This window comes from Dipodomys ordii, unplaced genomic scaffold (genome assembly GCF_000151885.1).
Source record: "Dipodomys ordii isolate 6190 unplaced genomic scaffold, Dord_2.0 Scaffold40, whole genome shotgun sequence".
Classification (NCBI taxonomy): Eukaryota; Metazoa; Chordata; class Mammalia; order Rodentia; family Heteromyidae; genus Dipodomys; species Dipodomys ordii.
The window spans coordinates 8,054,517-8,071,291 of NW_012267256.1; the positions used below are offsets into that span (position 1 = coordinate 8,054,517).

At 38.8% G+C, this 16,775-nt stretch overlaps 1 protein-coding gene across 1 annotated transcript; it reads left to right on the top strand.

Moving 5' to 3' along the window:
• The first annotated feature begins 9,378 nt into the window (after nt 1-9,378).
• Nucleotides 9,379-16,516, top strand: LOC105987197 (chromosome unknown open reading frame, human C9orf57). The gene is made up of 3 exons (XM_013018396.1): nt 9,379-9,475; nt 12,600-12,722; nt 16,392-16,516. Exons 1-3 carry the CDS (start codon nt 9,379-9,381, stop codon nt 16,514-16,516), a joined length of 345 nt encoding a protein of 114 aa, XP_012873850.1.
• Nucleotides 16,517-16,775: the final 259 nt, after the last annotated feature.

The window sequence follows — 16,775 nt, forward strand, 5'->3', positions numbered from 1 at the left end:
AAAGGATTGAACATCCGTTGAGCAATGTGCCTTCCCTTCTAACAGCTGAGAAATACACAATTCTCTCAGCAACCCATGGAACTTTCTTCAGATAGGTTATTTGGGGGCCATAAAGCATATTTTAACAAACACATATATAAAAGAAATAATTTTGTATCTTAAAATCTTAAGATCTTAAAATAAAATCTTTAAAGTCAATAGCAAGAAGCTATATCAACTACAGAAGCTATATAGAAATACAGAAATTGAACAATATACTTTTAAATGGTCAGTGGATCATTATCAAAATTGGGTAAAAGCATAAAAGCTCCCAGAGGCAAATGAAACAAAAATGAAAACCCACTTATTAGAACATTTGGGATGTGGTGAAGGAAATTCGAAGAGGGATATGCATAGCTGTGAGTTCCTCCATTAAAAAAGATTTTACCCTGGCACTAAAGGATCACACCTGTAATCCTAGCATCTCAGAAGGCTGAGACTTGGAGGATTGTGATTCAAAGCCAACTCAGAGAGAAAAATCCATGAGACCCTATCTCCAAATTACCAGCAAAAACTAGGGTGGAGGCTTGGCTCAAGTAGAAATGCACCAGCCTTGAGTGAGATAGCCAAGTGAAAGCTTAAGGTCCTGAGTTCAAACCCCAAGACTAGCACCCACCTACCCATACCCACACCTACACCCCCTCACCCCCACAGATACACACAAAAGCAGGGCTTAACATGGTGACTCAAGTAATAGTGAATCTACCAAATAAGCAAGCAACAAAAAGTAATATCAGAGATCTCAAACCATTACCTAATGATGCACCTTAATGTTTTTGTAATTTCTTAGGAAAACAAGAATAAGACAAACTCCAGTTTTCATATAAATCACAAAAGACCCAGAATGTCCAAGAGCCATGGTAACACAATAACTATGTGGACAAATGGAGTAGAATGGAGATCTAGAACTAAACCCACACAGCTGCAGTGAAGTGATCAACATGGCTTCTCAACAAAGGGCCGAAAATCTTACAATGGAGAAGAGAGCGTCTCTTTAAAAAATGGCACTAGGGAAAACTGGATATCCACATATAAAAGACTGAAACTACATCTTTAGCTCTCACCAGATACAAAAAAGCAGCTTACAATTTATCAAAAACTTTAATGTAAGAACTGAACTTTGAAACTACTTGGGGACAAGCAAGCACTTCAAGATATAGGAATCGCAAATTTCTCAACAGAACCCCAATAGCTCAGTAAATAATAGTAATAATTGGCAATGACATTACATTAAAAATTTTCTGCACAGCAAAAAAAGCAATTAGCATTAAAGATATAGCCTGTAGAATGGCCGAACAACCTCTTTTCCAGTTAACCATCTGACAGGGGAGTATTAACAAACTAAAAAGTTAAGAACAAGAAAGCAAATGACCCAATAACAAGTGGGCAAATAAACTCAACAGTTCATTTTGACAAGTCAGAAGAAGAACTACAAATAGCCAATAAATATATGAAGAAATGCTCACCAACCCTGGCCATAAAAGCAATACAAATCAAAACTACCATAAGTTTCCATCTCATCCCAGTCAGAATGACCATCATCAAGAAAACAAGCAACAACCATTTTTGAGGAGGGTTGGGGAGTGTGGAACCCTTATCTACACCGTGTGTGGGAATGTAAATTAGTGCAGCCATTATGGGAATCAACATGGAGATTCCTCAAAAACTGAAAAATAGATACGATACCATAAGATCCAGGTATAATCATATTACTCAGCTATACCACTCCTGGGTGGATGACCACAGTCAGCACACAGTAGAGATACTTGTATTTTCAAGTTTATTGTAGCAGTATTTACAACAGCCAAGGTACAGTATCAGTATAGGTGCCTATCAACTGGAAAAAGAGAAGTGGTATGTAGATAGTGGAGTATTATTTGGCCATAAGGAATGAATGGAAGTGGAGATCATCATGTTAAGCAAAACAGCTACAACAACAAACACCATACTCAGAAAAATACCTCATGTGTAGCCTTCAAGAATTAACCATCAGGGCTGGGAAGGTGGTTCAATGGTAGAGTGTTTTCCTCACATGCATGAGGCCCTGGGTTTGATTCCTCAGCACCACATAAGCAGAAAAAAGCTGCAAGTGGCCCTGTGTCTCAAGTGGTAGGGTGCTAGCCTTGAGCTGAAGAGCTGAAGGACAGTGCCCAGGCCCAGAGTTCAGCCCTCACGACCAAAAAAAAAAAAAAATTAATCATCATTCTTGAAAGATGGATTTATGGGTGTACATTCTAGGTTGCTATATTTTTTAATCTCAGCACTTTGAACACATTATTCTATATCTTTTGGGTCCCACCCTTGAGGTCAAATATCAATGTCATTACCATTGCTTTTGATGTCTTTTCTCCATGGCTACTAATAAAACCATACTTTGGCAAGATGAGTAGGTAATCATCACTTTCAAAACTTACAATCATTAACTCTGAAAATTAGTTTTCAAAGCTATCACATCATATTTCTATGTATATTGTCACCACTTCAGATTTTACACTTCACTAATCCTTCAGCTTGAATTATCTGCATTTTAGCTCTTCAACTGTGTTTTAAGTTTTACTTACTTCCTTGTATAGAAGGCAGGCTGTAAGAGATCAAATATTTTTGTGTGAATTTTGTTCACTGTGATAAATACCATTACTATGAGAATACCTGCTGGATAGTAGATGCTCAATAAGTATTTTGGCAAACTGCCCTATTTTTTATTCCTGGAAATTCTATTTGCCCTTTTTTCTAGTCTGTTTGTTCAGTGTGGTGTCTCATTTCTTTTTCAGACTGTATTTGCTGATTTTTGCTTTAAATAATAACATTATATCCTCTGCGTCCAGTAATTCTGAATCTGAATTTTACCATTCTAGTTCTATTACTTGTTATTTCTGTTAGCTTTGTCAGAGTATGTTGTTTCTGCACGTGTTTGAAGTTTACATAAAGTTTCCTTTGGAAGATTATTTGAGGTCTGAAATGAAGAAGCAGTACTCGGAAGAAAAAAAAAATTGTGTTGGTTTTGTCACATACCTGAGGACCTTACAGTGTATTTTAAACAATAATATTTAGTTCACATTTCTTAGGAACATGAATAAAATATAAATTCTTCCTAACACATGAGTGGCATTTTTTTAAAATTTTATTTTATTTGTGAACATACTGTACAGAGGGGTTACAATTACATGGGCAGGATAATGCGTACATTTCTTACCAAGCATTGCAGCCTCCTCCTTTTGTTTACCCTTCACATCCCTTCCCAGCCTCCCCCCTCCCCCCCAATCCCAATCCTTCTCCTTCCCCCCTCCCCCCTCCCACCGACGTTGTAAAGCTCGTTTTGGACATGACAACTTGTACTTCACATGAGTGGCATTTTTAAGAGACGGTATTTAGTTTTATTTTGGTTTGTGAATAGTGGTACTGGTGGTAGGTTTTGGTTTTTGGATTGGTTGTTTTGTTCTGTTTTGTTTTTACCTGTATCTCTCACTATAACCAGCATTAACGTTTCCTTAGGAATAGTTTTTTGTTTGTTTTTTCTCCTTTTGCATAAGAACATAGCCTTTCTATGTTGTGCATTTCTGTAATGTGATCTCTATTAAATATGTGTCCTGCATTTACCCAGCAATTTGCCTCTAGTGCTTTCATGCATAAAGTTCAAAGGCCATTCCAACTCAGTGGCTTCCACAGAGGTAGTTCAGGCTTTGTTTAATCTGTGTAGGTGGGTCTAGCAAATTCCCCTAGACTGAGCTGGCTTAATCAACACAACGTCTTTCTATTTTCACAGTTCTGGAGTCCAGGAGTCCAAGATCAATGTGCCTGCTGATTCAGTTTCCTGTATAGGTTCTTTTCTTGGCTCCTTCCTCCCCATGCCCTCACATGGTCTTCCCATAGTGCATGATTGGAAGAATGGGTTCAGAGCCAACATTCCTGTATCTCTGCTTATAAGGAAATGAACCCTGTAAGATCTAGGTCCCATTCTTATGACTTCATTTGATCATAGTTCTTTCTTAAAGGTCCATCTCCAAATATAGCCACATTGGCTAATTAAGGTTAGGCCCCACACACACACGTATAAATTTACGGAAGAGCAAACACTCCGTGAAATTTATCTGAAGAAACCTAGAGAATCTAGATTCTCTTCTCATTTATTCATAATCTCATACATTTTCCATTAGTTTCTTAAAAGACTTTTTTGATTATTTCAAAAGGCTTTTTTTCCATTGAATATTTTTAGATGTCTTCTAGCAGATAGGAGTTTCAAAATTGCTACTTTCCATATTGTCAGAAAAACACATCTCTCCTCTATGCAGAATCTTGAAGTATGCAGTTCCATCCAATCTCATATATATGCCTCAAGTAACACATCAAATTTATATTTGCAGCCCTGACTCTCTTTGGAGATTGAGAGTCATAACCACCTGCTACTTGAAATCTTCATTTGGAAGTTTATGGAATATTTAAAGCAAAACTACCTCCATCCAAATGCACAGTTTTTCTGTCAAATTTGACTTTCGTATTCCACTTACTTACGTGATGAACTTCTGAATGACCCAAACCAAAAATCTAGATGTCAACCTCGATCACTCCCTTTTTTCCCTGCTATCCCCACATATAATGCACAAACAAGCCCCATTTCATTTATTTTGCAATCCATCTACGTTGAAAATTGTATTACATCCCACTGACTTGAAGTTCTCTGTTTGCTTCCCATTACATTTAGAACCAATTCTAAACTTTTCCTTGACCTATGAGACCCAAATCTGTCCACCTTGAGTTATCATGCATGTGGCCACTTTCTTTGCTCACTGCACTACAAGCCCTCTTCCTGTACCTCAGATACATTCCTTCTCACTTCAAGACCTTGACATCTGACCCTCCTCCTTTATGTCAATCCAGCCTTGGATTCACATGTCAACCCTTCAAAAGATACTTTCTAACCATCTCTAAACTGAATCTAGTTGCCCTGTCTCACATTAATCCAGAAAGCTAACCAGAGGTACATCAACAGGACTTTCTCTGTCTTTCTCTCTCTGTGTCTCTTTCTCTGTATCTCTCTGTCTCTGTCTCTCTTCAGCTTTCTCTCTTCTCTGTCTCTGTCCGTCTGTGTCTCTCTATCTGTCCCTCCTTCCCCCACCTTTGGCCTTTGCCCCTCAGAATAGGTCCTGAAAGCTTCTGCTAGTCGCATTTTCCTTCACATTTTGGTATAAGACACCTCGAAGGTTATGTGTTTCAAGGACCTTTGTGGAACACCCACCATCTTCAATGTGCTGTCCCTTCTCTGTTGTGTTCATTGGCTAGGACTGCCATAACAAAAGCATCAGGAATTTGTTAGGAATGTAAAGACTTGGAGAAAATTATATTAAGTGAAGTAATCCAGGCCCAAAGAAGCATAGGTCCCATGGTTTCCCTTATCTGCAATAACTAGTATATGTCTGAGACAAACAGAAAAGGTCAGACAAGTTGATGTTAGGTGAAATGAACCTCAAGATAAAGACTCAAATTGTTTTTCTTTCTTGCTATTGTTTCTAACATATTTATAAGATGATTTCTTTGTTGCTTTGTATGTCCCTCCCCCACGGTATAACCCTTGTTTTCACTGTATTTGATGTTGGTATAATTTAGGGAGTGGAAGGAAAAAAACAAATTGTTTAAATAGGGATACAGGTGGACCCATTGCAATGCTATGTTGAAAAATGAACTTTACAATTTAGGCTGGGGAGGGGAAAGGGGGTGAAGTTGTAGAGGTGGGGAGGGAGGGAAGGGATAGTAGGGGAAAAACAAAGGAGGAGGCAACAATGCTGGATAGGAAATGTACTCATTACCTTGCTCATATAACTATAACCCCTCTGTACAGTATTTTCACAATAAAAAACTTTAAAAAAAAAAAAGCATCATGAATCGAGTGCCATTAACAACAGTTGGTTAGACAGTTCTGGATGCCAGAAGTTCCATGTGAGGGGTGGTTGCCATATGCCAGTCCACTCTCCCAGCTTCTGGACCTGGAGGCCTGATCATTGACATGCCTGGGCTGTAGGAACACGATTCCAGTCTTGGCCTTCTTCTTCACATGCCATTTTTCCTGAGGACTGCCTATGTCCAAATGTCTCCTTTTTGTAGGAGCAGCAGCTAAATTAGGGCCCACTTTAATGATCTCATACCAATTAATTTTGCCAATGATGAAATTACCCTATTTTGAATTAAGGTCATATGCCGAGGTATGTGAGGATTTAGGACTGCATATGATATTTATCTGGAAAGGACAGGGGATACTGTTCAACCCATATCCCATATCTCCTGACGGGGCTCTGGTAGGTACTTCTTCTCCACCATGACTTGTATCCCATCTCCATGTGTTATTTTCTTATAGCATCTCATTATTTGATGTTATTGGATTTGTTTGTGGTTATGTGTTTTCTTTCTGGCTTTTTTCCCTCAACCGAATACAAGCTTCAGAAAAGCAAGCCATTATTGATCTTGTTTTATGATACACTTATATGGTATCTGACATATAGGAAATCAATAAATCTTAATTGAATAAATAAATAAACTGCAATATTGGAAACTTGCCTAAGAATCTTAAGCCTACCTAGATTCTACTTACTATAATACATAAATTATAATATTCATATGAAATTATAACATCTTCATTGGCCACATGTTAAATTTCACATGTGCTCATCAGTGACATGTGTAATATACGTGATACCAAATACATTATATATTTAAAGTTCAACTTTACATAATATTCATGTTCATATATATACATATTTTACATACATATTAAAAAGTAGCATTATGAGGAATTAGGATGCTGTGTCTTGTTTTATTTTGTTTTATGTTTTTGGCCGTAGTTTCTCGTCCACATCTACCACTGATTCATGATGTCATATTGTGAAAATCTTATAGCCTATCTGACCTACATTTTCTTCAATGGGAATAAAAATCTCTTCTTTAATCCCTAATATGAGAAGACTTGTTAAAGGCAACTAGGAAATCAGTGTGCTCTGGCAGTGTGAAGTAAAACACAATTACAAGCTCTAATTCTTCAAATATAAGACTTACAGATGTTGGTGGGAGGCTATTTGGATCAGAACTTGTTTTTAATTATGTAAAGATGCACCAGAAGAAGCAATAATAACTAGCTGGTCAACCAAATTCAGGAAAGATCAGTTTATTTACCTCAGCAAGACTTAGAGCTTCCAATGTTCCAAACATTTTAAGGGTTCCATTAAAGAATATCATATATGACTTTTACAAACTTACCTGCCCATGCAAAATTTCTTATTCAAAGTATCCTGATTGCTTACAACTGGAGGAATGCAATACAATTACCTTGTTTACGAGTAGATAGAAACACAGAATACTATCATACAGATTCCAAGTCTTTGTAGTGCTGCAGTAGTGAACATTTAGGGAGGAAGACCACTGCACCCTGATTTTCTTGTACAGAACCCCTCCCTACATGTTCCAGTAAATCTAGCTCCAAACTCCTCACTAACTCGGGTTCCAGGATATTGCATCCCAGAGACCAACTAATTCTTCCCGCCAACTGCTACAGGAGAGCCAAGAGAGCAAACCAATTCAGGAACCACACAGACAAATTAAGAGTCTGTTCATCCTCTCAGGCCTTACATACCCTTTGGAACCACAGCCTAAACCCCTAAGGAGAGTCCTCCAAGCCTGAGGGCTCATCCTCGCTACTCAACACCACTACTCCTTCCACAGATCCGCATCCTCAAGCCACTCTAGGATTCTCCTCCAAACTTCCTATCTAAGGTATTCCATCTGTCTGTCATATGCCTATAATGACCGGATATCCTGTGTGAAGCAAGATGGTGCGTCTTCAGTCAGGAAAATAACAAGCAGGCGAGAGAGAATAAAGAGGTAATTCATATAATGAGTGCAGTGGGTAAAGACTGGCCCTGATTTACACAGACCTCTAGGGTTAGGATACTAAAGAATTAGTCTTCCATAACCATGTCTCTCGCTTTATTTTTTTGCAGTACTGGAGTTTGGACTCAGGACTTGGGATTTGTCTAGCAGGTATTTCTTCACCAAACCATACCTCCTCCAACCCACCTTACCACCCCTTTTCTTTGTGTGTGCTCTGGTTCCAACCTTTATTATTTCTTGGCTGAATGACTACACTAAGGATTCTACGGTATTTCTTTGTGTTCATTTGCTTTGTTGTTTCTTGCATTTTGTTTTTTAAGGGGGTTGCCAGTTCTGGGTTGTGAACTCCCACTTGCTGAGTTTGCTTACTCACCACTGACTCCACAACTTGAACCACATCTCCAGACTGATATTTGCCAGTTAATTAGCAATGATGTCTCCCAGAGCTTTGTACTTGACTAACTTCCTCTACCTTCCAGGCCTCAGCTTCCTGAGTAGGTAAGACCATGGGCATGAGCCTCTGGTGCCCAGTACTATGGTATTCCTTGAAAAATGAACACCAGAGCTGCAAAAGGCTTAGCTCAGTGGTAGAGCATATCTAGCATTGGCATATAGAAAGTTCAATACCACACACACACACACACACACACACACACACACACACACACCACATTATAATAAATAGTGTGCCCTTATGGACATATACATCGAAATAACTCATATAGAAATCTTTAGCCAAATTGATCCGAAGTCCAATTGTTGACTAACTTCCTATGTTTTTTAATCATGAAAGAGTTACTAAGGTCCATGTATACCAGAGAGTTCGAGTATAAACCTTTCCTGCTCGTCTACTTAAGCATCTTTTAACTGTTCATCCAGCTTGGAACTCGGCAGTTGGTTTCTGTTATAGGTGACTTCATTCCATCAGAAATTTTACATGTTACACACCTTCCCATAACATTTACACCGAAAAAAGAATTCCTCCAGATAGGTAAGTCACAAATAACAGAAGTCTGACAGCTCAGTTTCTCAAATTTTGCCTAAATACTAACTAGTGGTCATTTATCATAGGCTGTTCCTTATACACACAACCTTTTCAGGGAAAACGTTAGTTTATGAAGAGGTTGAAATTATTTTCAAATCCACTACAAGTTACAAGGATTTCTAACACAACATAACCCCTAAAGCATCATCTATATCACTTTATTCTTTTTTCTATTAAACTATCATTCTCCAGGGAAAAGTAAAGGGGGGGTATGACAGTTATAAAAAGACATCTAAGCTTAAAAAGTTCTACAGCTGGAAGTTTTATGGTGAAATTTCTATGGAGACTAGTGGTTTGATTTTTGTCATGAACAAAATAATTTCATGTTTCTTATAGAAATAAATAAAAATTCATCAGTGATTTGTCTTTTGAACACCCCTGATATAGCTATGTAATGATATTATTTCCCCAGGAAAAGTTTAATGACGAGACATATGGTTCAACCTCCTTTTGGCTGTAAACTGACAATGAGAAAGACTGTCTTTGCTGGTGTTTTTATCTTTTCCTGTCTCTTAGGTGGTAAGTCATCAGAAAACATAATCAAATTATTTAAGAAATTGCAGAGTTACAATATCTCTAGGTGGAAAATAAGAAATTTTGGAAGGTACTATTTAGGCTTTACCTACTCTTTCTTTTTTCCTAAACCTACTTTTGGGTTAATCATCTTCTGACTCTTAGGAAATACTGCTCTATGCCAGATGCCTTGGTGGTTCACACCTGTAATCTTAGCTAGCCAGGAGGCTGAGATCTGAGGATTACAGTTCAAAGCCAGCCCAGGCAGGAAACTCCGTGAGACTCTTATCTGCAATTAACCACCAGAAAACTCAAAGTAGTGCTGTGGCTCAAAGTGGTAGAATGGTAGCTTTGAGCAAAAGAGCTCAGGGACAGAGCCCAGGCCATAAGTTCAAGCCCCACAACCAACAAAGCAAAAAGAAAGAAGGAAAGAAACACTGCTTTATTAATCCCTGTGGAGTTAGAACAAAACCAGAATAAGCTCTCAACTAACAGTAACCAGTGCTAGCATTTATTGAGCACTTAGCAAACTAGGCTAGGTGTGACAAAGCAAGTTAATTTGAGCAAAAGTATGGACCAAGCTCCCAGTACTTTTCATGTTCTGAGTATTCTTCGCCATCACCTCCAATACTCCTTTATGTATTAAAAAAATGTATGGAGATAATAGGGACTTTCAATTCAATTTATAGAACTATTAAGAGGCTTCACACTCAGTAAACGTTCAGAAAAATATGTCTCCAAATATGTGCTCAAGTACCTTTGTGGGATTCTTTCTCCCTCTTCATAAGGTGTAAGGGCACTTTGTGGACCCCAGAAGGTAGCAGCGTAGAGTGTATTACAGACATCCTGCATAAAGAGGGAAGAGAAGGCACCCTCAGTAACAGTATGTGGCAAATGTAACATACATAAGAATCACCGGAGGACCTTAAAATGAAGCGTCAGATTCAGTAGGTAGAGGCCAAAGTCTGAGAGTTTACATTTCTAACAATCTGGTTAATACTCTTGGTTTTCAGACTATACTCTTCAGCAGGAGAATCAATAAGGTATCCTAGAATAAACAAAATACTGGTGTTGTACCTTGTGGGCTTTTTGTACCAAATACTGGGCTCAATACCTATTATGCTTGGCCAGATAGTATAAATGAGATAAGCCTAACAAGAAGTTGTGATACATTCCTATACTCTTAGTCCTTGGGAAGCTACGATAGGAAGATTGTGAGTTTGAGGCCAATCTGGGCTACGTAGGAAGACTCTACGGTTTTCTTTTGGTTTGGGTTTTGTTTTTGTTTGCTGATCCTGGAGCTTGAATTCTGGGCCTGGGCACTGTCCCTGAGCTTCTTTTAGCTCAAGGGTAGTGCTCTCCCACTTGAGCCATAGCTCCACTTTCAGCTTTTGCTGTGATTAATTGGAGGCCAGAGCCTCGTGGACTTTGCTTCCCTGCCAAGCTGGCTTCACACAGTGATCCTCAAGTCTCAACCTCCTGAGCAGCTAGGGTTACAGGTATGAGCCACTGGTACCTTGCCTATTTGTTTTGTTGTTGTTATTTACAAAGGAAAAGGAGGTGGGGAGTGAAGGAAAGGGAGGAGCCTCCCCCCGAAATACAGACAAAGATATAAAATGGTATGCAGACATTGCATTGGCAGGCAGACCTATAAAATCCATTATACAATGTGCTTAGTCAACTGTTTTTGAATTGTTATTGTAGTGTTTATAAACACAGGGGTTACAGTTACATGAATCAGGTAATGTGTATTGAGTACAATTCTTTTGGGACCATGTCTCCCTTTCCTTTGCTCTCCCCCATTCTTTTCCTCCCATCCTCACCACAAGATATTCAGTTCATTTTCCATAGCGTCTAGTGTCCCAAACACAAACAAATAAACAAGACAAAAGGGAAAGAAAACAAGACAGCAACCACAGCAATGGAAGCATATCTCTTGTCTTCTTTCCCTGGAGTTCATGTCTAGTCAACTTTTAATTAGGGTTATCAATGAGTAGCAATGACGTGACCATGAGCATTATACACTGAAAGATGGCAACAGTGAAAACTAAGCCAAATTTTGTTTCAGTTACCGAGGAATCGTTTCACAATCTGTGCTATTTTTAACAATCCCTACTATTTTTAGTAGCAAGCGGCTTTCCATCAGTGGCCACGGCTCTCTCCAGGAGTCATTATCAAGGATAACTGAATTAGTAGACACAATGGTTCTCCAACACTGATTCAGACCTCTTTTGTCAAATAATAACCACTCAGCTATTTCTGCACGTCTAAAACACACACTCCCACAGATTCTATCTCCACATCTCCCACAGATTCTAACTCAAGTCTGTGGGGGCTCTGGGAATCTGCTTGATTTTATTTTAACCACTCAAATAAATATAATCCACATTATAATTTGGGAACCAATCTTCTAGATAATAATGTCTTTCCAATCTTTAGTTGTTTGTGTTCAAGAAGCTCTAAACTAGCTCTATGTAACCCAAGTGAATAAATTTTTGAGTCACTGAATTTGGGTATAGAAGAGAACCAATATACAAAAAAAAAATCATTCATGATATGTAGACTATGCTACAGTAGGCATAGCAATGAAGTCTAAACAGCAGATATGTGGCTCAAATTAAATTCTTTGGTGAAATAATTTTGATTTGATTTAATTAAGCTCCGAGAAATCCTCCTCATTTATGATTACCTTCAAAGGAAGGTGCTTTCACTATATTAATGCAGCATGTGCTGTTTGGAAGTTTTCATCAGTAAATGTCAAAAAAGGAGAGATCATTCTAATTTTTGTGAATTGAAAAATGTAATTGTTTAATTCGCATTTACTTACTTGTTTATTTACTTATTGTCAGTCTTGGGGCTTGAACTCTGGGCCTGGGTGCTGTCCCTCAGCTCTTCCGCTCAAGGCCAGCGCTCTACCACTTGAGCCACAGCGCCACTTCTACATTTACTTCTCAAAACTGAAATCAGTGCTGTATTTATATTTGTTTATTTACCTGTTTGTTTCCAATCACTGTTTTATGTGCACTTATTTATTTACCTATTTATTTCTTCACCCCTCGCCCCTGCTTCTTTTTCTTTCTCTCTGGCCTCCATCACTGTCTCCCCTCATTTTCCACCTCTGCCCCTGGAGATGTCAGAGGTGTGATTTGTAGGTTATGCAATCTCTCCATCCCCTTCCATGGATGTCTTTTAGACTTTGGGACCTGCAGAACAAAGCCCGGTCAGTTCTGTAAAGTGGAAGCGCACACTAAAGGTAAGTCTGGATGTTTAAAGACATACATTTAACATGAGTGTGGGCATAGTCCTCGTACCAGAACACACTCACTGGACATGGACTACTTGCCATTTGTCATCACAAAGGCTTCGCAGGGTCTACATGACGTCAATCACACCATGAGAGCAGCTGGAGAGATCCTGACAGTCTCCACCTTCCCACCGATATTTTTTTTCCAATGCTGGGTATCGAGCCCATGACTACCCAGAATTTACTGCATAATCTGCCAAGCCCTTCCCAACATGGCGACCTGTAAAGCCATGCAGCCTGCAGGGCCGAGAAGTTGCCCTCACTCACATGACTGAGAGTTAAGCACAAATCCTCTAAATGGGAAAAACATTAGAAGAAAATACTAAAAGGGTTGGGTGCTGGTGGCTCACGCCTATAATCCTAGCTAGGCAGGAAGATGAGTTCTGAGGATCACAGTTCAAAGCCAGCCCAGGAAGAAAAATCTGTGAGACTCTTACCTCCAGTTAACCACCAGAAAACTGGAAGTGGCACATGGCTCAAGAGTGCTCACTTTGAGCTGAAGAGCCCAGGGACAGTGCCTAGGCCCAGAGTTCAAGCCCCAGGACTGACAGAAAAAAAACAAACACTGAAAGGTATATTTTAAGTATGGAAGACAAAGAGGCCTTCTTAACATCTCAAATGTAAAATTCATCAAGTAAATGATTACTATGAACACATATCAATGTTTTCCAATTTTGAAAATAAATAATGACCTGAAATGCGAACAATAGAGAATAAACTTGGTAGAAATCATGGAAACAAAGATAACAGGAAAAAAATATTAAAAATATTAAAAACTTCTATAAATCAATTATTTTAACCCTAGCTATCTGGGGAAACTTGTCAAAAGAAATTTGAAGGCAATTCTTTTTTATTCTTAAAATTTAATTTTATTGTCAAGGTGTAGAGAGGGGTTACAGGTACATATGTAAGGTAGTAAGTACATTTCTTGTCACATATTATTATCCCCTCCCTCATTTTCCTCCCACTATCCTTCCCCGCATTGGACCCCCAAGTTGTAAAGTCCATTTCTAACATATTGTGTCGCTGTTTGCCCTTTGCCTCACCATTTTGTTTCCCTTCCCTAATTGAGATAAAGATATATACAATACACCGAAATCAAATACAGTGACAACAAGAGGTAAACTATAGGAGTTATAAAAGAAAAAATGCAATAAAAAAATAAATTCACATAATACATTAAAAACAACAACAAAAAACCTCAAGTAAGCCAGACTGTAAACAGACTGTATGGTTTCCCTCATAATAATTTAAATAATTAGTATACATGTAGGATAGTCCTTGAAGAGGATCACAATAGCTCAATAGCTATGTACAAATGACCATATAAGATGATGCTAAGCGGTACAAAGACTGTAGCTTAGTGGTAGAGTGCTTGTCTAGCATGCATGAAGTTCTGGGTTCGATTCCTTGGCATCACATAAACACAAAAAATAAATAAAAATGTTTAAAAAGATGATGCTAAGAGAAATGAACTCCAAGATATGGAAACAAGAGGTTTTTCTTTGAAAAAAAAATTTAATGCCAGTCCTGGTACTTGATCTGCTGGATGCTGTCCCCGAGCTTTAATACTCAAGGCTAGTGTCTTTTATATAAATAAATCTAAACACAAAGCTGTTGGACGTTAGTAAAAATGAAGGTGGTACAAATTACAATCATAAATAGGACTTTTCTGTGTATAGCAGTCCTGGGGCTTGAACTCGGGGCCTGGGAGCTGTTCCTGAGTCCTTTGGCTCAAGGCTCCCACTCTACCACTTGAACCACTGCTCCACAAACACACAACACAAACACAAACATGTGTACTTAACAATCTCACAGACTTTCCTGCCTGAGCTGGCTTCTAACCATGAGTCTCAGATCTAAGCCTCCCACATAGCTAGGATTACAGTTCGGAGTCTCAGGTGCCCATTTAATAATATGTGACTTGTTTACAAAAATATGAAAGTCTTATTATATGAGATTAATGATCATGTGGGGAGTGGAAATTCTTATGCATTTCCAATGATAATTTATATTGGTTTGGACATTTTTTTAGGCAATTGGTAAACTTCCATTAAAAGTACAAGTTAGTACATCAATCTTTAAAATTATTCTTTTTCTTGGTGTCTGCTGCAGAGAAAGGGCATGTATCAAGGTTATTGTGGTAGCCCCATGTTTAGCAGTAAAAAGCCGTGCCAATAGTCTTACTGATCACCTACAGTGAACAAACTATGTTATAGACAAGCTATGGAGGGTTGTGTGATACTTAGAACAAACTAAATCTATTTGTTAACCTGAAAAAAAAATATCTAAAACATGGTAGAGAAGGGAAAAGTCCAATTGTAAAACAATCCATACTATATACAATGAACACAACTCAACAAACCAAAACTCTTCTCCATTCAATGGAAAGAACAAAAATTAGAGGCCATTGAAGTCAGCTGGGGGAGAGGAAGTGAATCATAGTTCACCTCTCAAGGCGAGTGGCTTTTTCTGCCACATTATGCCCCCATGGTTGTTCTGTAACCCCACAGAACAACAACCAGGAGCTAAAACCTCTTGAGACTGTGAGCCAAAACAAATGGATTGTCTCAGTGATTCTGTCACAGTAACAAGAAAGATGACAAACATTAAGTTTGCTACATTTGTAAGACGTATCGGCGCCTCTGTGGCCTCCACCTTCTAAGTGCGAAGAGCACCTTCTGCCTCATCTACTGCCCTATTTAGTTATGGTAACAAAAATGGCTCTGCTACATTTAACTATAGTTTTCCTCAAGATTAATGTAATTAAATTATACTGATCAGCTTTAAAAAATTGGCTGTGATGGTTATACAAACATCTACCACTCTGAAATCACATGTTTTGTTTATCTGCCTGGTTTTTTTTACTTGCTTGTTAGTAGAGAGAAGGCTTCTCTATAGCTCAGGCTGGATTTGAACTCTCCATCCTTCTGCCTCTGCCTCCTGAGTACTAGGGTCACAGGTGTCTACCACCACACCCAGCCTCAGAAACCACTGGTTTGTCATTGGCAACAATCACCGATGTGGCCACTCAAACAACTGAAGCTCAGGGTGGTAGGGTCTTGGGGAAGTTATTGTCCCTTTGTGGTTCTGGGTTTTACTCACATTTCCTACAGTGACTATGCACTGTGTCCGTAAAAAAATAAGTGGAATTCTGGGTGAGCGGCCATCTTTGGAGACACACATACATATGTACAAGATCTCTCCAGGGACTCGGTCCTTTGAAGCACTCGTGATGGTGGGCTACACCTTGAGGGTGATTATCAGCAAACTTCTAAAGAGTTAACACATCCGAAATTTCTGTATAGTCACTGGCCATCACGTGGTTCTTATCATCAGAGCTGGAAAGCGATTTGGTTTGACACTGTCAGTCTGTGTATTGCCAAGTACTCAACTGAAATAGCTTAAACGGGAGCTCTCTGAGCCATCAGTGGTAGAAATGCTACATCTGTATCTTGGTAAACCTGAAGTCTTTGCTTTCTTTTATTTATTTTAGCATTCTTTTGTTTTGTTTTTTTAACCTGTTAGAGATATGACACGTGTAAGACCAGGTAACAACATTATACTTCCTAGAAATTTTTTTAATTTGCTCTATCTCTTTTATTTTTTCCCCTTCAGGTGGCATTCAATGGTATACAACTAAAGGCTGTACAGAGAGTATATCAGAATGCTTCAAGTTACAATTAAGGAGGCAGGTACTTTTCTCCACCCACTGCTGCCATTTTCCTTTATGTAATTTCTGAAGAAGAGACTCGTTTCTACCTGGCTGGACTCATCATCAGACTAAACAAACTGCCACCGTCTTCACAAAATGGCAGCTCCCGTCCATTAGAACTTGTCACAACCTTTGGACCTTTTGGCAACCTTCGACCTTTGCACGGCCTCTGGTTTGAGGTCAGAAACGGACTTTGGAATTCAAAACATTCACCTCCTCTCCCACTACTTACAACTTAATACAGAAACCTTCCGTTCAGTGCCATCTCGCCCTCTCCTCCTCCTGCC

Coding starts and splice junctions, on each gene's coding strand:
- LOC105987197 (XM_013018396.1), top strand. CDS start 9,379: ATGACGAGACATATGGTTCAACCTCCTTTTGGCTGTAAACTGACAATG. Junction 9,476..12,599: donor CTTTTCCTGTCTCTTAGGTG/GTAAGTCATCAG, acceptor CTGCCCCTGGAG/ATGTCAGAGGTGTGATTTGT. Junction 12,723..16,391: donor AGTGGAAGCGCACACTAAAG/GTAAGTCTGGAT, acceptor TTTCCCCTTCAG/GTGGCATTCAATGGTATACA.